Source organism: Falco rusticolus, chromosome 9 (assembly GCF_015220075.1).
Source record: "Falco rusticolus isolate bFalRus1 chromosome 9, bFalRus1.pri, whole genome shotgun sequence".
Classification (NCBI taxonomy): domain Eukaryota; kingdom Metazoa; phylum Chordata; class Aves; order Falconiformes; family Falconidae; genus Falco; species Falco rusticolus.
Window position 1 is genome coordinate 44,240,161 of NC_051195.1, and position 24,973 is coordinate 44,265,133.

The 24,973-nt window shown below is 45.6% G+C and overlaps 1 protein-coding gene across 1 annotated transcript in view; it reads right to left on the reverse strand.

The window, feature by feature from the left end:
* Positions 1-24,973, reverse strand: part of CACNA1B (calcium voltage-gated channel subunit alpha1 B) — a 300,338-nt gene that overhangs the window by 96,303 nt on the left and 179,062 nt on the right. Inside the window, exons 13-18 of the mRNA XM_037399979.1 lie at positions 24,616-24,728; positions 20,562-20,693; positions 19,612-19,684; positions 14,990-15,107; positions 8,194-8,261; positions 2,464-2,570 (exon numbers count right to left, since the gene is read on the reverse strand). Of these exons, the coding sequence (XP_037255876.1) occupies positions 2,464-2,570; positions 8,194-8,261; positions 14,990-15,107; positions 19,612-19,684; positions 20,562-20,693; positions 24,616-24,728 (611 nt within the window). The remainder of the gene's footprint in view (positions 1-2,463; positions 2,571-8,193; positions 8,262-14,989; positions 15,108-19,611; positions 19,685-20,561; positions 20,694-24,615; positions 24,729-24,973) is intronic.

Genomic DNA, 24,973 nt, shown 5'->3' on the forward strand with positions numbered 1-24,973 from the left:
TCTGCTAACACCTGAAAGACCTCTTTGGATTGATGCAAAAAATGATTCCTCTACTGAGAAAACATTGATGTTTTCAGAACATTGATCCATGCTATAGATGATGCCTGTTAGAGAAAATAATTTTCATATGTTATGAAACCAAAATAAAATTATAAAACTAAACCAATTTTTCCTTAGGAGAAAACAAAAATATAAACTGATAGAGCAGACCCACCTTTGCAGCAGGCCTTTGGCAGCTCAGTCCCGGTTTTTCCCAGCCCCTGCTCACCACCACCCACTTAGGTGCACCAAGGCACTACTGGCATTTGCTTCTTGCGGTGATATTTCCATACACCAAAAATCCTTTTTCCAAGCATGCCCAGCACTTTTTCATTCTTAGCATGTTCAGCTTTGAGTTGCATCAGAGGCTTGATCTGAGAAGCCCTGCCATCAACACAGCATCTGCTCCTTCTTCAGGACCACTGTGTAGTGTAACAGTGCAAGAGACCAAGTCATGGGGCACATCTGGCTCTCAGCCATAGGTCCCCATCATCAGCCCTACTGTATGGGATAGAGATATCTAAGGGATAGGTGCTGTAAACCCAAAAGCTGTAGCTGTTAAGCATCTTTGGAGTACACTATGTGTGTATTTCTATTTTAAACAAATTGCTTCGGCATGCTTTCATTAAATACCTTTTGGATCATGAGCCAGCAACCCATCCATACACCTATTTCTGTCTCACCAAAGACCAAACTTCTCCCTTGCCTTCTCCTCTATGTTATCATCCATTTGGTCATCAACCTGTTGACCTTAACACATGGTTTTTTTCCCCAAACTAAAGCCCTGCGAGCTTCATGCGTGGCTTGGTAAGCCCCTGGCTGGCACTAAAGCAGAGATAACCCCCCGGCGTGCGCGGTGTTGCTGTGGTTACTAGATGTGCAAGCGACCGACCGCACTTCCAAATGTGCTCATTCATCACCCTAATTACCTGCCTGTACAAATGCGGCCAGTAGGGAACTGGGCAGATACAATCTGAGGCAAAATAAGCAGAGATCCACAATTTTGTACTCACTTTCAGTTGTGGTCATAAAACCGGCCCTGTGATATAGAAAACCAGGTGCAAACCTGGTGAAAAATCATGAAATAAAGTTATTTTAAGCAACAAACAACGTCGTGAGAAACCTTAGCTCCGTTAAACTGGGGGCTTTTTGCTTATTTCTAAGAAATCTTCACATGCATCGTGCTTTTGATTAAAGAATAAGCAGCATTATCTTCCATTTTAAAACAACAGTACCAGGAAAGTCATCAAAGGACAAGAGTAAATATCCTCATTTTACTTCTTTTCAAGACCAGACAGGAAATCATTGTGAGAAAGGGATTATATTTAAAACCAACAAGCATACAGGGTGAAAATAGAAGCTGATTAAAGCGGTAATAGCAGAGTAAAATGGTAAGAAGAATAAAAAAGCCAAATTAATACCATTCTTTTCCTTCACATATAATGAACTGGCTCCATTTGGCCTATTGTCTTTGATGAAGTGGATTAAACTCCCAGTGACAAAGGTCTCAAGAGATTCACACTGAAGGAACAAACAGGGATCCTGCTGCATTTCAGATACTTTGCAATAAAATTAGACAGGAAATTTCTTTTTCTATGCTTGATCTGGAAAACATCAGCAGCTCTCAGTAAAATGCATGACCAAATTTTTTGATGCTGGTAGTCCCGATGCTAAAATTCCACGAAGGCAGAACTCTGCACTGACCTCAGCAACATATGGACAAGTATTTCCACCTACATATAATTTTTTCACTTCACTTTAGATCAGTATATATGAAAAGATGGACCACAAGACAATGTTTTCTAAGGGTTCTGGTATCACAGAGTCTGTGCATATGGCCACATCCATGCAGAAGACCTGCATCTGAAGATGCAAATCCATGTTTCTAGCTACAAACCAGTGACTCTTCACATACATCACTTTATTCAACCCAGCACTCCTTCAAACAGCAAGGAAAGTGCATTCAAGCATGTTTTTCAGTCTGATATTTAGGAGGATGCATTTACACTCTAAATTCTCAAAGCAGAGATCATTAAAGAATAGCTAAGACATGATGTCCACACATACCTCTTGTAATTAAAAATCCAAAGTGAAATGTTAACACTTCACCTGGTGAAATCTATCCTAGGACAGCTTAAAAAAATCCTTCTAAAACACAGTTATTTATAGCAAGGCAAAAGATGAGACATTACAAAAAAAAAAAAAAAAAAGAAGAAGAAACAAACTAACATAAATACTTAATTAAATCCATGGTTAATTAATCAGCACTGAAGTATTCAGTCAACCTAAAGCCCTGGCAGTAACAGAGACGGTATAAGAGGGCTCACAGAGTACTATGGGATGCTCCAGTTGAACGAACACATACTGACACTGAAAAAACAGAAACGAAATTATAAACTTCCCAAATAATAAAATAATGCTTACGCGGCTATGGAAATGTTAGCTGCAGACATGGGGCTGACTTCTGCCACTTCCTTGGCCTTTTGCAGGGCGAGCTTTTGGTTGGTGGCTTCCTCCATCTCCTCCTCATCCTGGTGCAGAAAACCAAGAGAAATCAGAGCATGCATCATGTAACGATGATAACCAGAGTCCCCAAGGCACGAGTGGCATGTGACTGTCACCACCATGCTGCAAGAACAGTGCAGACTCATTAATGTAAGGCAAAATTTCGTCACTTCTTGCAAGGACTGCCAGGTAGGGTTTGGGGCCAGCAACAGTTGGTCGAGAAGAGAAATGCAGGGTTTGGTCAAGTGCTCAGTGCATTTTTACCAGGATTACATCTCCCTCACAAAGCTTCTTACCTCTCTTTGGTCTCCTCTTACCACTTAGTTTTGTGAAAGGAAACTACGGGGAGAGACCTGACCACAATGTGACATTTCTGGGGTGAAGGGAGCCCCGTTTATCTCAGACCTGAGTAAAAACATTCTAAAGCCCACGTTCCTGCTGAAATATATGAGGCAGACTCCTGAATCCTTCATGACCTCTTGCCAATGTGAGTACTGTGAAACAGTAAGTCCAACAAGCAATAGCAATCTAGCTCGCACCAGCTTTACCCCAGATATTTCCACTGATTTCAGTTGAATTACTGAGGACTGACAGGGTGGAGGAGCCGTATTAAGGCGCAGTCTGTAGACTCAAGCAATCATCAGAAAGATGGTTGTGTCCATGCTTTACTCATACCCCCAGACCATGTGGATTTTTGACTTCTATTGCCATTGCAAGTTCCCGCAGAGAATAAAAAAAATTTATTTATTTCCTCCTACCTAGTGTAACAACAGGAGAAATGTTGCTCAAATTTAAACTACAGGATCTTAAGCTATGAGATGAAGGCAAAAAGCAAAGAAACACCCTGGGTTTTCTTCAATGGTCGTCTAGGCTACATTTCCTTTAAACTCTCTAGCTGGTCAAATTAGATAGTAAAATCATGGCAGGATAAACCCAGACCCTCTGATGGCCATGTCGGCATCACACATATTCAAGGAATAACCAGATGTCAAGAAGAGAGCAGTCACAGGCTTTTCTGTGAGACTTTTTGAAATGCCACAGGTCTACCTCTGTTCTTCAGCTATAACACTGTGAAAGAGTTATGCTTAAAATCACGAGAGCAGACAGCAAGACATCTAGCTTTGCAATAGGAAACCATAGATTTATCCATCCTGAATATCATATGCATAAACAATTCCTTGCTCTGACTTTGGTGTTATTTGTTTAAACTGCACCTCATTTTGAAACTGTTTTTCTTTCTCCTTCAGAAAGAAAAAGAAATGACAAAAAATTAATCCAAAAATTTAATAGTGGTAAATTCTTTTATTTATTTTTTTCCTTTCCAGAAATCAGTAAGTTTATAACAAGTAAATTCTTACTGTAGTGAATAAAGAACCTGAGACAGGCCATGAAAAAAAGCCCTGCTGAACAATTATACAAAGTCAATCAACTACCAGCTTCCAGTAAACTCATCAGTGGTTTGGAAGCCTGTTGTGAATCAAGGGTGTCGTGGTTTAACCCCAGCCAGCAACTAAATCCCAGCAGCCACTTGCTGACTTCCCCCTAGTGGGATGGGGGAGAGTATCAGAAAAGTGGGAAAACTTGTGGATTAAGATAAAGATGGTTTAATAAGCAAAGCAAAACCAGGGATCCCTCCCTGCTCCCCATGGCAGGCAGGGGCTCAGCCATCCCCAGGGTGGCAGGGCTCCAGCACGCTTAACCAGGACTTGGGAAGGCAAATGCCACCACTCCAAATGTCACCCCCCCCTTCCTTCCTCCCCCAGCTTTACATGCTGATGCCATATGGCACGGCACATCCCTCGGGTCAGTGGCGTCGACTGTCCCAGCTGTGCCCCCCTACCCCAGCCCCTTGTGCCCCCCAGCCTGCTCGCCGTGGGGTGGGGTGAGGAGCAGAACAGCCCTTGGCTCCGGGTGAGCAAAAGCATCCCTGTGTGATCAGCACAAACCTACAACACAGCCCCTACTAGCTACTGTGAAGAAAATTAATTCTGTGCCAGCCAAAACCAGCACAAAGGGTATCTGCAGAGCATGAATCTTTTGAGGAATAAGTGCCCCCACCCCCATAAAAAAGCTTTTAATGTTTTCCTTGCATTCCACAGGTATGTTCAAGTTGTTTCTTCTCTTGAGGACTCACTAGTAGTGTTAAAATCACATACATTCAAAGGCTCTTGATTTTCCTTTCTTTGTACCTAAAGCACCAGGTGCAGTTTTTACCATCTCTTTAAAATTTGCAGCTTCTGCTCCTTTCTCCCTGGTGCATCAGCAATTCTGCTAGATTCAGTATCTTGAAGTAAAGCACCCAGTATCTGTTGTCACTATAATTGCAGCCGTCCCTAACTCCGAACAAGCACACTCTTTAGCAGATGACTGCTTAATAATAGTTCTGTAGCTCCTTCCATCAAGAGATTGCAGATCACTACAAAAATTAATTAATTTTTTGCCTGGTACTTACACTGCCAGGTCTCACTGGGGCACAGGCTCGTCCTGTTCTGCTTGGAGCACGCAGGAGTGTGACGGTGCACGACTGAAGCCAGCTCTGAGCTGCAATGGCAACATCCATCCATCCCACCAACAGCCCAGACTGTCACCATCGTTATGTAGGGGCAAGTGCATATAAAGGCCCTGCCTATAAGGGCATCTCTCTTTTATGGTCCCTTTCTGTCTTCTAGAGCTCTAAATCTTCATTTAAACCAGTTTATCACATGGAAAAGCCCATCTTCAGTGCTACCCATAATGATGTGCACAGTTAACACTGACTGTTCTTTATTAACCTCACCCAACTAAAACCCTCTCCATTGGGGAGGAGGAGGAAGAACCTTCATGGCCGTTAGACTCTTGCCTTTGCCGCTCGCTTCACTCCATTATTTCCGTGAATTTCTCAACTCTTTAATAAGTTTCTATGTAAAATTCACACATCCCTCCTACCCCACACTGCATGTTTTTATACTGTTTTCCCAGGGATTGCTGGCAGTGCACAGAGTTCGAAGAACACGCTTTGTGCTTTAGGACATTTAGGAAAATAAAGGATCGCTGGTGGTGGCTTTATGTGCCACTTTAACGAGGATGAAGAATGAACTGCTGTGGTCAGCACAGACACCATGCCATGGTCAGCAGAAAGAAGATTTTCAAAGCACGTTTGGGGGGCAATTTTCGATTCCCCTCTGAATAAGTGAACAGGAAAAAAAACCTGCCAGTGTATAGAAAAAACTAGAGGATAGACAACCCACAGAGATTTGGGACAGTTCTGAGAAATCACTAGAAATTAAGTTGGTGAAATTTAAGTCAGTGATAAGGGAAAGGAGGAGAAAGACCTGGTGGGGGAGAAGGCAGAGGCTGGAGAGCAGATTCTTTGTATATTCAAAGCAAAGAAGGTGAGTCGTTTTGTTTTTTTTCCCAAAAATGAGTCATTCCAAAGTACTGGTGAGTTTTGTAACCTACAGCAGATGATCAAGCTTAAGTTAAATATAGTTACAGTTCTGGTAACTTCTGTGACAGGTCACAAGGCCCAGCTAAGGCTACTGAGAAACGTTCCAATGCCATGACAAAAAAAATCCAAATTAGCATCCAGGAGGAGAAATACTGGTTGAAAAGTTTCGGTCCTGAAGGTCAGCTGGAAAGCTTTCTGTCTTTCCAAAACAGAGGCAGTTGCAAACTGCTTACGGTTTTCCCACATTGTAGGCAGCACTGATCTCTATTAGTTTTACAGCGTAAATGTCAAGAAAGTCTCCTGAGATCAACCGACTCCTGAGTAACTTAATTATATCTCCAGGCCATTTTTGGTTTTGCATGATCATATTTACTTAGCAATAAATCCCTCATTCTCCAGGTATGCTATATAATTGAATTACTTTTATCTTTTTGCTCTTCTTTTGAAAGCCCTAGTGATTTTGGGGGATCATAAATAAAATTAAAGCAAAAAAGAGTTTCTCAAGAAGCTTTATGATTTGGCAATGCTGCTGAATTCATCAATATTTAATTATACGTTATAAACATCAACAAAGCCAGGTTTCTAACTGTCCCAGTCAGCTGCTGAAATATTCACAAGAAGGCACTAAAAGGATTAATGCAGAAGTAGGATGAGCTTCATTATCCAAGAATTGTCCTAGGTCTGATCGTCTCTCAACACATCCAAGGGATGCCCATAAATCTCCCGAACAGGCTGGGAGGATGCATGCCTCCAGGCTGGAGATTTCTGTGGGCTTTAAAGAGAAACAGCTGAGCTGCTGTAAGGGGAAAAACTTCCCAGAAAAAAAAAAAAAAACCACACCAAAACCAAACAAACAGTGTGCCATTAAACACAACCCTGAGCTGCATGATAAGAGAGGAGGGATGCAGAACATGCTCTCAGAGACACAGGAACATTTATTATACACCTGAGAGCCAGCAGCCTCTTGTACGATTTGCGCTGGGTATCAGCTGTCAGGAAACAAGGCTCCAGTCAAAGCTGGAACCTGAAGCCAGTCACGCAGCTCCACAGAAGAGAAGAGCTGATAAAGACAAGCTCAGCTGCCACAGAGACACGGATTTTAACTGGGAACGGCTGGCTGCTTCGGTCTTCAGCAGCTGGAGTGGGGCAGGAAGCTCCTAGAAATCTCTGTCCCCCTGAACTGTGGAGTTGCATCACTTATCCACAAACTACTGCACCTTTCTACAACTCTATAAAGAGAAAATATCCTTGCCCGCTGCTGTGTAAACACATAGTTAGTGATCCTCTTACCCTATAAAAGGCATATAAAATAAAGCTTGTAAAACACAACTGCCAAGGTGGACATGGTGCTGCTTTTGCCACTGGCAGGTCACTGACTTACAGTGCTGGCAGCAGCACAGCAATGGGGTGGGCACTTAGTAAGAACAAACTAGAAACGTGGAAAAAAAAATCTGCTGCCTCACAAATACAACTATGGTACAACGAGGGAAAAAAAGTATCTAATAACATGAATACAAACTGCAGCACTTGCAGCCCTTCCTGCGCAATACCGAGGCTATACCTTATTTTCCATAGGGAATGCTCCGTTATAAACCTGTGCATACAGTAAAGTACAGTGTCATTTCCACCTCTTGCCAGGACCTGTCTTTCTGCCTGTGCTTGGACTGCTGCCTCAGATTTCTCTTGCACCTGGTGAAAGGCAGGAAAATTATAACATCTACACTGAGAATTCACAATAGCCTCTGCAAGTTGTTTTCCAGGGAGTTGATTGGAGAACGTTAATTCTTTGATTCATCCAAAAGCTCAACAAGGTATGAAACATTAGTGTGAGACAGCAAAAGCAGCAATATGACACCTGTGTTTCCTCGAATCTAAGCTTCAAGTCAGCCAAAACCCGTTAATTGCTTCGCCTCTGGTCTTGAAAACAGCAAATGCTACAAATGCCTGTGCATCTCCCCGCGGCAGCGAGATGAGCAATGCCACTGCCCACTCTGTCATAAAACGCAACTAAAAAACAAAGGATTTGGCTGAAACAAGCCTGAAATGAAACAAACCTGAAGAATAAGCCTCCAAGTCCCTCTCCACAATGCAAACCGGTAAACAGAGATGCCGCGTGAACAGGGTCTAGAGGAAACCTCTGAGTGTCTGGGAGGTTCATTAGCGTGTGCTTTAGATCCAGCAGCTGTGCTCTAAGTTTGAAGGAACAGAAATCTCATACATACCTTGGTCAGCTCTTGGGCGTTGGCCAGATTGTCAACAGCAATAGCCAAGAAGACATTCAGGAGCGTATCTTTTGGGGAGCGGTTAAGGGAAAAAAATCTTCACACAGCAGATACAGAAAATGTTCCCCTTCTGCTGCCACAACCTTTCTTTCCCTGATTCCAGCCATCGGTATATTATGGATTGACTCCTTGCACCACTGCTTCATCTTCATTTCTAACCCCCCCGCTTCGGCCGGGAGCCAGCTCCACAGCATAGCAGGTCCCAGACATCTGTCTGTCTCTGGCCCAGCACCCCCCCGGGGAGGATGTGCGCACGTGCTGAGCAATGGGCTTCACAGCGCTATAGGGGCAACTGTTATGGGACCCTGGGGTTGTCTCAAAGACATAATGGCCCCTCTTTTTTCATTCCAGAAAATCCACACCTCCTCTCCTGCCCATACACACACACAGAGGACCACCTTCATTTTTCCCTCTTGCTTAAAAGGACAACCAGTAGAGCTCCTGGAAATCAGTCATTTTAAAGCCAGCATTTGCATAATATATACATATAGCTATATAAAGGCATCGGGTACCATGAAAAAGTTAAGCTTAGGTCACTGCTGCATTACCTGCTGGCAGAAGGAAACTATCATGACTTATCACACTGAAGTTGATATGACAATTAGACGGCCATGGACGTCCTCTATCCTGAACGCTGCAGCATCCCGCAGAGCGCATCTCCAGAAGAGCCTGTTAGCAGGACACCCAGCCCGAGCTAATGAGCTCTGCTGGGAAATGGGCCGTTAGTCCAGGCCAAATTGCAGGTAGCCCAGCTAAACAACTGCCAGCGCCCACGCTAGCCTGGGTCTCTCTGCAGAGCACTGCATTGTATCACTAAGATATAACATTTGCCTGTAATTATTTATTCATATTTTATTTTCGTTTTTCCACTTAATGATTTCAGCTATTACTTGTCCCTTCCTATATTTTATTGTTGTTATTCCAGCTATGCGTCTGCAAAACAGCCCCAAACCTGTTGTAAATCAGACACCTTTGTGTGAAAGGAGAGCCAGCAAAGCACAACCAAGCCTAAATTACTCTCCAATAAGAAAACCCATTTTGCTCTTGCACATTACCTGGTGACAGGAGAGTCACTCGCTCCATAGCTGTGTAAAGTGATGCTTAGTCCTCCAAATATGAATGTCTCTAAGAATTAAGGTGATCTCATGAGTGTTTACCCTCTGGAAATTCACAACGGCTTTAAAGCAGCACGCTGATGTGCGTTCGTATTGCACTGGCCTCGCCAGAGCCAAATGCCAGTCGGGGACCAGATGCAGGTCCCCAGAAGCTGAGTGAAATGACTGCAGCAGTTTTAGGCAATTGATCCAGTTATTTTCTATTGGGTTAATGTGTCCCCTGCATCGCACTGCGAGTTGGAAGCGATGCCGCAGCGAGGGCAAGGCTGAGGGAGGAGGGCAGCATGCCAGGGGAGCCAAGCGACCACTCCGGCGAGGTGGGGAGAGGCGAGGCGTGAGCTCCCAGGGTGCCAGCAAACCTGCAACAGGATTTGGGAAAACCTTGGTTTTGGTGCCCCTCTGGTTACTTTCCATTTCTCAGAAGGATGCCTGGAGGAGGCATCTGAGATTTCTCTATAAACAGAAAAGCAGAGCGGTGCAAAGCTGATTCATTGACTACAGTCGCCTCTGCTGAACAGGAGCGTGCCTAGAAATCCTTGTGCTCCAGCAGCCTCCAGAGGCTGCACAGCCGTTGCCCCACATTGGCATGGCGTCAGGAGACTTCCCAGGGCAGCCAGGGACCAAAGCTGCTTCAAACAACCAGCCCAAAGCTGCTTTGCCTTCCCTCTCAAGAATTTTTACTCAACATAATTCAGCCAAGACTGCAGAACCAGATGTTCACGTCTCTAATTCCCATTGAGACAAGTGTCTCCAGAGCCGGAATGCCTATCAAAACTGGAGCATCTGCTTCTGACAGTGGAGAGCAGGAGCTGCATTTAATCTCTCAGGTTGCATCTGCATCCTGACTGCCAAACCCTGCAGGGGACGGGATGCAGAGCCCTGGGGTTTCTCCAGGCAAAGGCCAGGTTTTCTCTGTTTCATGTAATACGGGATGCAAGTTTATCACAGGAAGATGATTCCTCTGGCACAGACAGAGCTTTGAAACATGATGCCCATCAATTGCTCTTTCCTCCATTCCAGCAGGACAATGAGGAGGGCAGGGTGGGAGCACCTCAATCCTAGGGAGCCCAGCAGATAAAGAACAAGAAAAAGTGAATGATGATGCTGAAATAATCACCCCCCTCCCACGCTGAAGTCAGAGCTCAATCAACTTTTCATTTACAAAGATACTAATTTCTATTTCCTTTTAAGTGAAAGTTGGCAAGAGGGGGCTGCCCCTTGTGGGCTGGGGGTGCAGGCAGGGAGGATGGGGGTGCAGGCAGGGAGGATGGGGCACCACTGCCTACAGCACCGCCAGGGTGCCAGCTGGTGCCGGCTGTTTGGGTTTCTTCCTCTGGGGTGCTTCCAACATGTTGGAAACACTTCCAAGCCTCCTGCTCTGGGAATAAATGTCTTGGTAATAAAACTGTCTTCCTACCCCTGCCTCCTACACACACATGCTGAAAATGTCTCGTGTAACATAATCAACCACTGGAAATATAATTAATTTTTTTTTTTTTTTTAGCAGATCAGGCTGTTTTGATCCATCTCCAAGAAGACACAATCTGGCAGTCTTGGGTGTTTCTGGCCCCCAAAAAAAGTTCCTTAGCCCTTTCTGCAGAGCTCAGGGATTCCCAAATATCACCCAGACTCCGGTCTCTGGTCCAGGCTGTATGAGCCGGGCAGCTGAGCCAGCACACGGTGCCGTGTACGGCTCTCCCATGCAGAGCCAAGGACAAGGGGAAGAGCAGCACGCTCCAGGCATTTGCTGCTTCTCCTTTCAGGGTCCTCTGCAGTTTTTCATGGTCAGGGTTTTTTTTTTTTCTAGTTTTCTTTCCTCAACAGATGCATCAATTTATCAATTAACTGGATAACAATGAATACAGGCATGGGGCAATTTCCGAGAAAATAGGTCAAATCCTGCTGTTACTCTAATCATACTACTTCCATTAAACCACTTCAGATGCAGAGGTCTGGCTCCACAAAGACTCTCTGGAACTGGGAATGTAACATGAGAGACTTCCGACTTAGAAAAACAAAGTTTCTGGATCTTTTCCTTAGAATAGTCCCTTGAAAATGCAAATGGATTCACAAAAACAACTGGGCTGCAGTAAGAAGCAGGGGAAGCTGGCACCCACCCACCTTTCTTCTTCATGAAAAAGAACAATCACGATGCCCCAAGCAGCAATAGGAGAAGAAAGGAGTCACTTATGTTTAAAAAGAGCAGGTTTTGCAAGCTGACCCAAGATTGCCAATGCCAATTCTTCAATGAGATTTGATCCAATCTGCCTTAACCCTTAAAAATGGACACACCAAATGCCAACATGCAAAAACTGAAGATAAGACCCCTCTCCCAGCAGAGGAACTGAAGTGCTTTTTGCTGACCAGCATCCAGAAGGGCTTAGACTGATTTCAACAGTAGTGATATAAGGAAATAAAACCAAGAAGTCCCACTTTAAAAATTCAGCTATAGTGAACATCCATGTGATGAGTGCTGATGGCCAATCCACATGAAGAAAACAACATTGCATAAAAAAAGAACATTCAATAAGCTTTTAGGGGCAGTTCTGTAAGGCGGGGGGGGGGGGGTGGGGGGCGGGGGGGGCCGGCACATCTTTGTGCAGTCCCAAGTTAGGGCAGAAAAGACAGCTCACATTATAATTAAGCTAATCAACGACTTGGACTGCTTTCTGTAGGGCATTCTCTTGCTGTGTACTGGGCTGCAGGGTTCTCCTTGGGAAAGTGATGCCAAGGCTCAGGCACGTACCTCACCCTCTACACTTGCCTGTCCTTAACATCGCTGGGGTGCTGCAGCATCATTGACACTAACGACTATTTTTCTTCCCACAAAAACGCAGGACTGTTCTTTTCTGGCAAACTAAACTTTATTTGCAGGTGTTCCTGGTTATGTTTTGACAGTTAATGGTAACTTAAGTCCCTGGTAAGTCATACAGTTCAGATTTCCCTCAGAGATAAATGACTGCCTGCTGCTTGCTCTCAGCATCGACACTGTAGCTAGTGAAAAGCAGGGGTAGCACTGACCTTGCTTAGATACTGTTTGAAATATCAGTGCAAGCAGCTAGTGGGCTTACGTGGTCAACAGACAAAAAGATTTAACCCCCCATTCTCCACCATACACTCCAGCCTCAGTTTTCCCCTCCTGCTGATGATGCTTAAAGGCAAACGGGTCTATGTGCAATGCAGAAAGGCTCTTAGGAGCTCCCTGTGAGAGCAGCTGATGCTCTCAGGCTGTTTCTACAGAGACAGGCTGGGCCAGGTCTCTTAATTCTCCAACAGGAAGGTAAATCTCCAAAGAAATTAAAAGATTTGCTTCAGGTTTATACCTCTGATCACTAGAAGCTGGTGAAAGAAGTCTTCCGGGACATTATAAAAGGGTTTCTGAGTGTTGTTACTTTGTCAGCCAGCTCCCCCCTCTCTCTGTACTTTGTGTTCACAGAAACTCACCTGCAGCAAACTCATCCCCATCTGCAGGACTCACGGAGAATTAAAGACTTGCACCTGGCATATTCCCCGGCTGAACGCACAGGCGGTGTCCCCAGCAGTGCTCTGGCTGTGCCCAAGGTGTGCCACCAGCATGAGGCTGCGGGCAAAGGGGGTGACAGAGGCACCAGAGATGGTCCCAGAGAAGCAGCCAGGAAAGCCACGGCCAGGATCTCCATTGCAGCAGAAGGGAAACCAATACAGCTGCTCTCTGCCAGGATGGTGTTTGGGGAGAACGGGGGTAAGGTTTCAACTTGCCACGCTGCCAGAGCAAGCAGAGGCAAATACCAAGTTCATGACAGCGGCAATAGGTGAACCAGGACCTTATTCCCTTCTTTTGAGCATCCCCTGCTCTTCCCCTTTTAAGGAAAACTAAAGGAAAAGGGAGAAGCCCCCTCTGAATTAAATGTGCAAGAAAGGAATTTGTATCCTGTTCCTCAAAACTGCTGGATCTTAGCTGCTCTAAGGTTAGAAGTCTCTCTCTCAGCTCTGCTGTCAAGCCTGATTATAGCTTAATCTCATTTTCAAATGCCAAGCCCTGAGGATTTAGAGATCTCCCTCCCTCCCGGCTCTCCATTGACCCAGTTTTCCAAAGCCTTGTGTTTCTGGAAGGGGGCATGTTGCCTGCCACGAGGCAGATGTCTGAGCAGAGCTGCCGAGCCAGCGCAGGCATCACGGCTGCTCTGGCTCTGACAGCGCACGTTAATGGGATAAATCCCGCAGAGACACACTTGTGTGACAAGCACAGCTCGCATGCTGTCTGCTCCTCTGTTCCCTGTCTCGGTTCCTCGTGCTAATGGGGACATTTCAGGCAAAGCAAAGGGCTGGAGCCCTGCTGTGCAGTCCGTGGGTGCTGACATCTCATCACTTGTCATCTTGAACAGCAGCTGAAGGGGTCCGTGTCTAGAACACCTCTACACCTTTAGTACAAGTATTGCCCCCCATGTCCCCTTCCCTTTCTCCTAACCACCCAGCCAATGCTGCCAGCCCAAACAAGATTCTTAGGAAAAGACTAGCAACACTAGGACTGTAACTAGCAAGAAGGTTTGCACTGCTGGGAAACCCTCCAAAGAGCTCTCCAGCAGAGCGGCAGTGCTGGGCATTATTATCCCTATGTTACAGAACAAACAAACCTGCCAGGCTGCCTCGTATATGCAACAGGTTTTAAGTTTCCATTTTTAAGGATGCTCTGTTTGACTCCACACAGCCTGTCACTGCAGCCAGCCAGCATCTCCCACCACCAGTTTTGTACCTAGTTAATGTGAGCAATGCTACGCAACATCAGCCCATTAGCAGCCTCCATCACGAAGCAGGAACAGAGCCATCACAACTGCTATGCTCTGCTGGCCCTCCTAATCACACCCAGCCATCAGATTGGAGAATCTCTTTGCTCATTTCCCTGTAAAATAGAGCCTTCCTTTTCAAATCCCATCTCCACATGACTGCTATGTTCTTGCCTCCTTAGACCTCCCTGGGGACATAGCACATGTCGGAATGCTGCTGGTTCCCCAGCAGACACCCTGGGAGATCTGGGGGGGAACACAAGCTCCCAGTTTCCTGGACTAAGCAGAACAAAACATCTTCCAGACACTTCATGTGTCAGGTCTTAGAACATGACCAAATAATCCCAGAGCCCAAAATCCAAGATCCAGACCTGAGCTTTAAGCATTATGTGGAGACAAGACAATTTCAAGCATTTAGGCTAAGCTGCCATGTAGACAAAGGCACCAAGAGACAGGAGCCTGATGACACACCAAACCAACTTCAATTCTTCCTTCCTCTGACCTAATGCAAATTGTCTGTGAAGACGTTCAAGGTACAGAGGTCCAGCTCTTCCTTGACCTCAATCTTTTTCCCCACAATATAAATTAACTCATAATAGGACATTCTTAAGGTAAAACATGAAAATTAAAATGAATGAAGATTACGTTCACTTTGCCATCAGAAAAGTGACACCGACTTGGAGAACTTACCTACACCTCTTACCCCAGGTGCTGTAATGAACAAAGTTATAGCAACGATTTAGTTTTAAAAAGTGTAAGTGCTGGTGTGAGAATTTAAACAAAACTAGGTATTTCTAGCATCTTTGGAAGGGTGCATGGCACACTGTGCTGCTAACACAAGGCAAAGTACAAGGATACAGTTACCAAACAACGTCAGGACGATGAAGTAAATGGAGGAGAACATCCCCGAGCGGACACCACCCTGTGACTCTATCCCATGGTACATCACTGCGTTCCAGTCTTCCCCCGTCAGGATCTGCACAGCGAAATTCAAGAGAAAAGAAGAAAGGGTGACTCGAAGGAGAGATGAAGTAGGTAAAGTCTGGGGGAGCTAGGCAGCTTGATGCGATCCCAGATGGGTCTCCAGGGGGAAAACAGATGAGCAGGTTAGTGTGGCAGACTGCAGTGCTGGGCATCAGCCTCCCAGCCCTGGATGGTCTCATGCCAGGCTGGACACAGTTTTCTTCTCTGCACGGGCTGAGAAGGAGAGAGGACCACTGGTGAGGGAGGACTGCTGCCCCATTCCTGCCCTCTCTTAGTGCCATACCTGCCGCCCACCTCTGACCGCAGGTTTTCTTGCGGGTAGAGGCAGCAAAAGCCACATTCTAGCCCTTCACCACCAGCACAGTTTCTCCCCCCATCTCTGTTTTTGAGTCACATGGAAATACCAGCTTCCAACAGCTCTGTGCACGACCTTTCCCACAGACCTAAGGAAATTCTGACCTCAAAGCCCAGTGCCCTGAGCGGGATCTCTGCCAGCGTCAGCTCCTTTCACTCACTCCATACACCAAGGGTTTGCTCAGCTCCCCCCAGCCCACACACACTGTACACCCTGAGTGCCTGCACAACAGGAGGAGAAACTTCTGTAATCGCTTTCCACTGATCCTCTGCTCCACAAGGCTGCCGGCAGCTTCGCTGCAGCTAGTGCATGGTGACCACAGCTCCAAATCCCAGGCACCGGGCAGCACAGCCACGGCGCCGTTTGCCAGGGAGCTCCACCACACCCGGTTCTTCCCCAGGTTTCCTGCTTGCCAAGGCCAGGAGGATGCTCAGCCACCCAGACAGCCACACACCACAAAAAAACAAAAACAAAAACAAAAAACAAAGTGGCAGCAGTAACCAGTGTGTATGAGTGAGGACAGATGAGGGTGGCTTGAAGGGGATCGTGATGCTCTGGCATCCCTGTACGGAGGCAAGCACCACCGCAGCCTGGCTCTGCAGAGCTGTCCTGGCTGCAGGCTCTGGATACTGACCCGAGGCTAATTAGCAAACACATGAATAATAGAAAAACTAATCAGAGTAAGTGAAAACACCTAAGACTCAAATAAGCCTTGTCATGCTAGGTGCTAATTTTGCACCAGTCTGAATCGCCTGCCGCTCCCATTCCTCACCAGTGACTGTAACACAACAGCATTTTGGGTGGAAAGCACTTCATCTGCCTGCCATGGCAGAGTCAAACAATAGCTACTTTTAGTACATTAAAACATGCCCACTGGGATGTGAAGCTCAAATTCCTAAATAGGAACTTGTCTTTGTGTTTAGTAGAAGAAAAATAAAAAAAGCCACAAAAAAGAGCCCAAAGCATGATGCGTGTTGTAGTAATCAAGTCCCATGTGCATACAGTATGCTCGAAATGATTGCAAATTCCAAACTAGTCGTCCGCGGCTGATAGAGAGAAAATTTCTTGCTGCAGGCTTGGTGCTGATGAGAGCGGTAGGCTAAGAACAAGTACAGACACAGTGACACACAGCACATACACAATCTTGTTTCCTAAATGCAAAATCTGGTCTCAATTCAGAAACCAGAATTCAGAGCCCAAGCCTAACTCACAACGTTGGAGTTACTCTGGATTTACACCAGAGAATATGAACCAGGGCACAGGGCTTTGAACTCTGGCACTTAATTATGCAAAACACTGTTCACAAACTTGCATTCACATAATTTCCATGAATTTACAACTGCTCCTGCTTTGAGGGAACAGCCATGAAGTGATTTGATCACACAAACATTTGTGGAAAGGGAAACCGGTGGGAATGCTTCTATTCGCTGCAGAAGACCAGGAGCTGCAGGTATCACAAATTAAAGGCTGCACATAAAAAAGTCCAGCAGGGTCAGGTCTGTGTTCGAAAATCCAACTGCATTATTTTGGAAGTGGAATGAAAACTTCAAGGGGAAAAAAAATATGTTTTATGGAACTTTTGCATAGAGATGGGTAATGTAAACTAACCAGCCTGCCTGGGCAGAGCTGACGACGAACATTTTGTCCAGTGTGTCTTGGCATTTAATACCCAGGCTTGGCTGAGGAGCCACCAGGTGATGGAATAAAAACAGCTGTTGAGCTGCGGTGAATCTTAATGAACTAATGATGACATTAACGGTGGGAGACACTCTGCTGCAGAGGAAGTACGGCACCGTTTCAAAGGACTGTCCTGGAAGTGAGATGCTTTCCTGAAGAAGGGCCTGAGCAAATGCAAAAATCACATCAGCTTAGTGTCATATCTCGCAGGCAGGTCAGCAGGGGCAGCCAGGGCACTGGGACATCAAACCAAAGCCAGCTCTGCTTCCCAAGCCTCAGCAGGGCACCCACCAGCAGAGCTGAGGGTCAGTCCCATCCTGCCACCGCCACTCCAGCAGCCACCAGTGCTGTGCTCCTTAGCAGCTGGCAGTGCGCAAGGATTTACCTGGCAGCTCTCGGGGAGCAGAACATGTAGAATTAACACAGGTCTTTCTGCTTTATGGTCTCTGCGCTTATGGATGTTGTACATGCTTCCAGCTCTATGATTGCTGGAATAGGAGGATGCAACTAGTTATTTTTCACGTGTATATAGGCATATATGAATATATACATATAATTTGTATTTGTATTTTGTACATACACAGCTTGACATTCAGCTTACAAAGACTTTCATGGGAGCCAGGAGCTGGAGAAAAACGTGCAGCGCTCGTCAAAGGGAATTTAGGGGGAGCGGGGCTCAGCTGCACCCAACGCTGAGCTCAGCCAGGTGGGCAAAAGAGGTCCTGGGAGTCGCGTGGCTGAGGATCGTGACCCAGCCAGGTTTATTCGAATAAAATAGGCTAAGGGAGGCTGCAGAAGATTTTGTTTAAGACTGCTTCTTAAAAAAAAAATCTCCAAAGGGGTTAGGGATGGACAGGGTGTATCTAGCTTTATTACGTTTGTTCCATACACCGAATGCATTCAGTGAAAGATGCTACTCTGCTCATTACAGCAGCAACAGAACAAGCCTGCTTGGTTGCCTGAGCTGATGGAAGGCAAGGTTAGAAGAAAATCCAGAGCCCATGTGATGAAGAAACATTGCCATGGTATTTGCAATTCAGGGGAGCAGGGGGGATGGACTGGGAGTAGAGGTTATTGAAATGCCTCTGTGAAGCTACACTGACTTAACGCTGATGGTTTTTGCTTGTTTTAATTCGTAGCTCTGACATTCTAGACAAGTGTCATAAAAGCAACAGTGCTTTCCTTCATCCCACAGCCACTACATTACATTTATCTCAGAAACTGAAAGGAAATATTTCAGCTAAGTATTTCTCAAGAGGCAGCTATAGTCCCAAAGCAAAATAACATCAAAATTCCCAGATGCTCATATCCGGAGCCTGACTTGTGTTCAGTTCTGGCTCTGTGGCGATACCTTTACGTTTCTTTAAGCCTTTTCTTTGATGTGTACTAAAACACTATGCAAATATTAATCTACCATGATTTCCAATATCCTGCGAGGTAAGTACTACCAAACCTGCTTCACATCTGGAGAGAAGCAATACCCATGTGAAGCTGCTTATGCAGAGGTCACAGGACACATTTTCTTTTAGACTCTTTTTCTGTTTTAATGCAAAAAATTGACACTAACCCTTTTTTCCCTCTTCCCCTCCTATTTGGGGCATGACACTGAAATACGTAAGGCACTCACTGAGAGCTACAAATGTTCAGTTCTGGGGTCAAGCCTCGACTCAAGCCCACATCAACAATTTGTGCTGGGCAGTTTTCCATGGACCCGTGAGTGTTACCCACACACGAAGCAGGGTGCAGCATCCCCAGCTCTCTACCGAAACACTTGAAATAACTGTTTTTTAAAAAGGCATGCAGAGAACAGCTGCAAAATTAGCCTCTTAAATCCATTAGCATTGCATCTGCCAGAACTGTGACATCTCCCTGCCATCACACCAACTTGCCCGAGGCTGATGCCTCTTTCTGTGCTCTCCCATTGATTGTCATTCTTATCCAGCATTATCTTATCTCGAGCTATTACCGTGCAAAAATGCTACATTATTTCCTTACTGCCTGGAGCTAGCTCAGGCCTCTCTCATTAAATTATGGCAACCACAGGAGAAAGTGAAACAGGTCAACCACTCCCTCGCTGGTCTAGGATTTCCGAAAGGACGATTCACCCAGCCAGGCACATGCGAGTGCTGCCCCCGTAGCCGTGAGCAGGGGTCTCAGGGGGGAAAAGCGTGGGCATGCACAGTCTGTCAGCTCCAAACAGAAATGTCTATTTTTATCAATATTCTTTTCCTAGCAAAAAGTATTTTGTTCTAGTTTTCCTTTTTTTTTTTAAAAAAAAAAAAATTAATAATTTGATTTTTAATATGTATCGATTGGCCACTGTAGCAAAATACACGAGAACGACCGGCTTCCCCTTTCCTAAACTCCATGGATTTTGGGGGGACCTCTGCACCCCCCCATAAGCAGAAAGAGATACTCAGAAATTTAATTTCTAATGCTTACCCAGGGCAAGGTTTGGCTTTACCTGGAATACTGTGAGGATGGCAGCAGGGAAGGTATCGAAATTAGTGGTTGGTGTTTCATCTTGGAAATTGAATCTAGAAAGGGGGGGGGAAAAAAGAGCAGTAAGGGGCAAGCAACTCTCACACAGCCTCATAATACCCTCTAACACAAGGCAGAGAGCAACATTTGTTCCACCTGGCAATAACACCCCAGGCAACCACAGCAGGGAACACAGCATCTCAGAGAAGATGCTTAACAGAACTATTATCAGAAACTCAATTTTATTCCTGCAGAAAAGTCTTTGAAATTCATTTTCACAATTAAAATGAACAATCAAAATCTGAAACGATTTTGCAGAACAAAACATTCCCAAAAGTTTCTGTCCTCAAGTGTACAAGTCAAAATTGAAATTGCTCTCTTAGCAGATCATTTCATTTTAATATTTTAAAGATAAAATAGGGTTTGATTAGGGAAAAAAGAAAAAAAACCAAAACAAACCCCATATTGTTTCTCCTCAAAATTTATGCTGGAGTTTGAACAGTAATATTCTGGTATTTCTTACTGCAAAATTCATCACAACTGGCATTTCTAATAAGAAAAATCAGATTCAACAAAGCTGTTTTCCAGCAGAAAAGGTTTCCAAGTGAATAAATGCACTGTGACGTGCCTTTCCCCCAACAGCAGGGAAAGTGCTGCCTCCCCCAGCCCAGTTTCAGATCTGTGGGTGTACATGGGGACCACGGCAGGACACAGCAGCTTTGAGCAAGGGTAACCAGAAAGAATTCAGCTCCAGGTAAAACATCAGAACAAGAAGTATTTTCCTACACACTGAGAGCACTTAGCAGCCCAGAAAGACTGGCATCTGCACCCACGATGTGAACCCCTCAAACCCTGCAGCCCCTCTCCCTGCTATGTATTCCAGGCAATTGCTGTTGGATTGCCCCTGAAAGGACAATAATTAATTAGACTTACTGTCCTCCAAAGAGCTGCATCCCCAGCAAAGCAAACACCACAATGAACAGGAACAGCAGGAAGAGCAAACTGATGATGGACTTCATGGAGTTCAGCAAGGAGACCACCAGATTCCTCAGGGAATTCCAGTACCTGCGTTGGAGATCAGAGCAGCCAAGAGATAACATGAGTGGGAGAAAAGCCTTTGACAAAACACTAAAATGATCTATTTCCTTATTATAAAAAAAGAAGAGAATAGCAAGGGGCGTCAGCTTTTTTAATGTCCCCTCTATGGTTGGGAAATACAGCTCACAGAGTGACAGAGGCTCTTGCAGCATCGCAAGGGCAGAGACGGGCACCTTGGTATACGTGCACCCATACAGAGCAGTCATCTGCAGGGAAAGCATCAGTTTAGTTCCTCAGTAACCCCTTTCCTGGTATAGATTTTGACCTTTCTGCATCTTCTCATGCAGCACAGCAGTCAGCAGGGGTGTCAAAACCAGGGATGTAGCCATATCAACAAGGTGAGACTTAATGTAGGGACAGTGAATCTCCCTTCGTAAGACACGGATCAGGAATAAACAGCTCATTTCCACCAGCACGTCCCCGCGGCATGTCCTTCCCACTTACCGAATGCCAGCCCCCACAAGTGCACTGAAACTCCCACGTGTTTAAACATTTCTGTACATGTTTAACACCCACAATCGTGCACAGCGATGCCTTCAGTGTGGGGCAATTCAGCCACACAGTTTAAGCATCCAGGATTAAGCAACTGCCTCGGAGAATGGAAACAAATCCAGGACATGAGTCTGACACGGCAAGAGGGAACGGCTCAACCATAATCCTGACTGACACATCCAAGCCGCATCTGGCCAGACACTGAAGTTACTTTGCTTCTATGTCCCACGTCCCCCGAGATGGCTCCTGGCACACTCGCAGGCAGGCACGTCAAGTGACGGCATGCTGGGGTGGGTTCTCAGGAACAGCTCTCTTCCTTGGCTTTATTGCCCTGCTGAGAACAGGCAGGGAGCATTTATATTAGGAAAACTAATGAATCAGAAAATGCAGAAAGAGCTATCAAGCGGAGGAGCTCTTTGACAATCTCCTTTTGGACAGACAGGCGTGCAGAACTGTGGCGCTGGAGCAGGCAGTAGGAAATGAGTGATTTAGAGCCATTTCACATGTCCTCTGTTAAAAGTTTTGGATCTGAGACCATGGGGGAAATTTTTCTCTCTTTTTCTCCAGCGGCTTCTCTTGTTTCCACCACCCCACACCAGGAGCTGCCATCCAGAGGTCACGCTCCACAGTGGAAAGCTCTACCGTCCTGCCCTGCCTGTCCTCCGGCTGCAGGGACAGAGCCATGCACCCAGCTCCTTCCCGCAGTGCAGCTGTGGGTATCCAGCAGGAGGAAGCCCATGGATTTGTCTGATCTGCTGATGGGGAGAAAAACTCAGAGCTTGAGTCAGAAGAGCAGAAGCGCCATCTCTTCTATTTTCTTTATCTTCACATTCCTCCTCTTTCTCCCCCCAGGTGTAGCTGGGAGGACTGAAGTGCCCTGTGCTTCCCTGTGCTGAGGATGATACAGGCACATCCATCCCAGGAGAAGCAGGATCATGCACTCCCATTGCACCCATTCCAAGAAAAGTTACATCCATAATACAGCAACAGAGGTTTCAGAGGAAACTTGGCTTCAGGTCTCTTGGGAGAAAACCTTCAACTGAAAAAGCTGCAAGCAAACCTACTCAGGGTCCGTGCCGAAGCCAAAAGGGGTGAGCTGCGACCCTTGCAGGAGGAGGGAGGCTTTGCTGGTCGCACCGCTCCCCCCTGCTCAACACAAAGGCTTCAGGCAAAATCTGCCACAAGCAAAGGGTTCGTTCGCACCTCATGGTTAACACCACCTGACACAGATATGGATGGAGGTTCTGTCTTGTCCTGGAATAGCTCAGCACCAAACCCTGCCTGCCTGCCGATCACCAGGATTTAATGAGGAGTTGCATTTCTACAGATGCCACTCCCTATTCAGTTCTGTCATGACAGAGTGGAACACATCAAGCTGTTTTCTCCTTGTCCCCCTAGTTGAATTTTAACCCCTCCTAGGCTGTGTCACCTCCTAGTACACCCTGCCGTCACCTTTCAGGCCAGCTGTAATTTAACTCTTTAACTATTTCAATTCTCTGCAGTCACACTGAGTGGGGACATACGAATCAAAAGGTCTAATATTGATTATTCAAAGCGAGTGGACTGCAGCTGGCTTTGATAGACATAGAGGCAAAAAAGAACAACAGGGCAGGGAGTTTCAGAGAAAAATGGCTGTGAAAGAGATGGAAAAAGGGAAAAGGACCTACTGAGGGTCAGGATGTTTCCACTGCAAAGACTGTAATGAGAGTGGGCGGGCAGCAATCAGTGCCTGGTGCCATCGCTTTTGCTGGCTCCCCATGAGTTTGCTCAGACTGGGGTGTGCAGCTCAGGCACTGGGGTAATGTGGGACATGGCTGAGGTGTCCCCAGCTTCTGTTATGTGAAAAATCCACACCATTAGGTCAAGGGAACTTCAGCACCAGTGGGGTGAGAATTCCACTCGCTGTCCTGAGCTGGGGGGAGAGCGCTCAGCTTGCTCCGCGACGTGCTTTAAGTTAAATCTCAGGCTTCATCCCTTTATTACAGTGGCTAAAATCCTAAAGAGTCAAAACTCACAGAAAGATCAAAAATGTCCAGATTTTTTTTAAAAGTACAACACACAGGTATACTAAATTTTTAAACGCACAAATAAATGACTATCAGTAGCTCTGGATAAAATTAACTGCTGACAACTAATCACTATGAATTTGCTACAAAACCTGGAGTCATCACACACAAACCTTGGATCTGCACAACAACTAGCAGATACCAATCAGCAAACCCTACAGAGCTAAACTGGGTTTAACCAGCTGCAAAAGCACCTGGTTACTTCGAAAGACTGTTTTGCTCTAATATGTGCTCAATCCTGTGCTTTGTCTGTTTGAGGTGATTGGGTTGTTGATTTGGGTTTTTTTGAGGGAAGTACTATTCCTCCTTTTGTCACTACAAGCCAAAAACAAGTAAGAGCGTGATGGAAAAAGGAGAGATCTAAGGAGATAATGGTGTAAAATGGTGTAAAAATTAAATTTTAAAAAGTGGAAAACAACAGCAGGAGCACCTAAATGTGTCATCAGTTTCCACACCACAATTTTGAAACCCTGAAGAAAATTGCTCTAGATAGATTTATAAACTGCATAGTCGCTGTCTGCTAATGCCAGCACACATTAACGCAATGCATGAGCATGAAAACAACTGAAAAGCTTTGCAACTCAACTCTCCTGCAAATTCAGCCTCACAGGCTCAAGCCTGAAAACTTCAGACATTCCTAAACCAGACACAGGCAGCAGCAACAGACTTAGTGTTTGTGTCAACACAGCGGTTCAGGCACTAGGATTTAATATCTAGCAATAACCAGGGTAGCTCAGTTCTCCAGTTCCTAAATACTTAAGGAACTATCACCAGCTCAGCAGCAGACAAAGTCAGTGAGCAGTTGATGTGGCTCAGAAGGTAAATAAGAAACTTTTTTCTCTTACCACAAGAAATAAGGGATCACCTCGCGAGGTTTTTGTTTTAAGCAAGCTTATAAACAAAGAGAAGAGTGATGGTGGCATGCAGCCCATCACTACACTGTGGAGCCACCCGCCCAAGGGTACCTGTACCTGAGGCTGGGATTAGAAGTCCTTCTGGATGCAAATACAGACTCAGGAACTCCCTAAACTGCCAGGAACCCCAATTGCCCAGCTGAGGAAAGGGCAATTCTGCATCTGCAGTTTTCTTCTGCTCCTGCCCCCACTCCCAGTTAGGGCCAGTGCAGACATAGGATGTTAGGACAGGCAAGATCTTTGTGCCAGCTAATACAGAGGTTTTGGGGGTTGTTTTTTCAGGTTTTAGATGGGGTTTTTTTGGATTTGTTTTTTTTTTTACAAGTGGAAAGCAGTACTACTTGCTGTGGGGCTGCTGATACGGATTTCAAATGATGCTACAAGTACAATGTAAGCAGAAAAGGGAGCTGGACTTACTTTGTTACTTTGAAAATCCTCAGCAGTCGAAGCGCTCTCAGTACGCTGATGCCGAATGAGGTACCCGGTTTCACTGCAGCCCAAATAACTTCAAATATACTTCCCACGATGACCTGCAAAAAAAAATCCATTTTACATAAGGCAAAACTTCTGCTTAGGTCTTTGTAGTGCTTCTAGAGGGGCTGAGGGCAGAACAACAATCAGAGCTTGTGCTGTGTTGGTTTGCTTATGGAGGGAGGCTTCAGCAAAACCACAAATTAGCCAACAGCACTACAAAATCTTGTTCCAGCTTTCCACAGTCCAGCCTAAAAAAGGGCAATACCTGGAAGTGGGGCAGACACGTGGGAGAGCACAGACA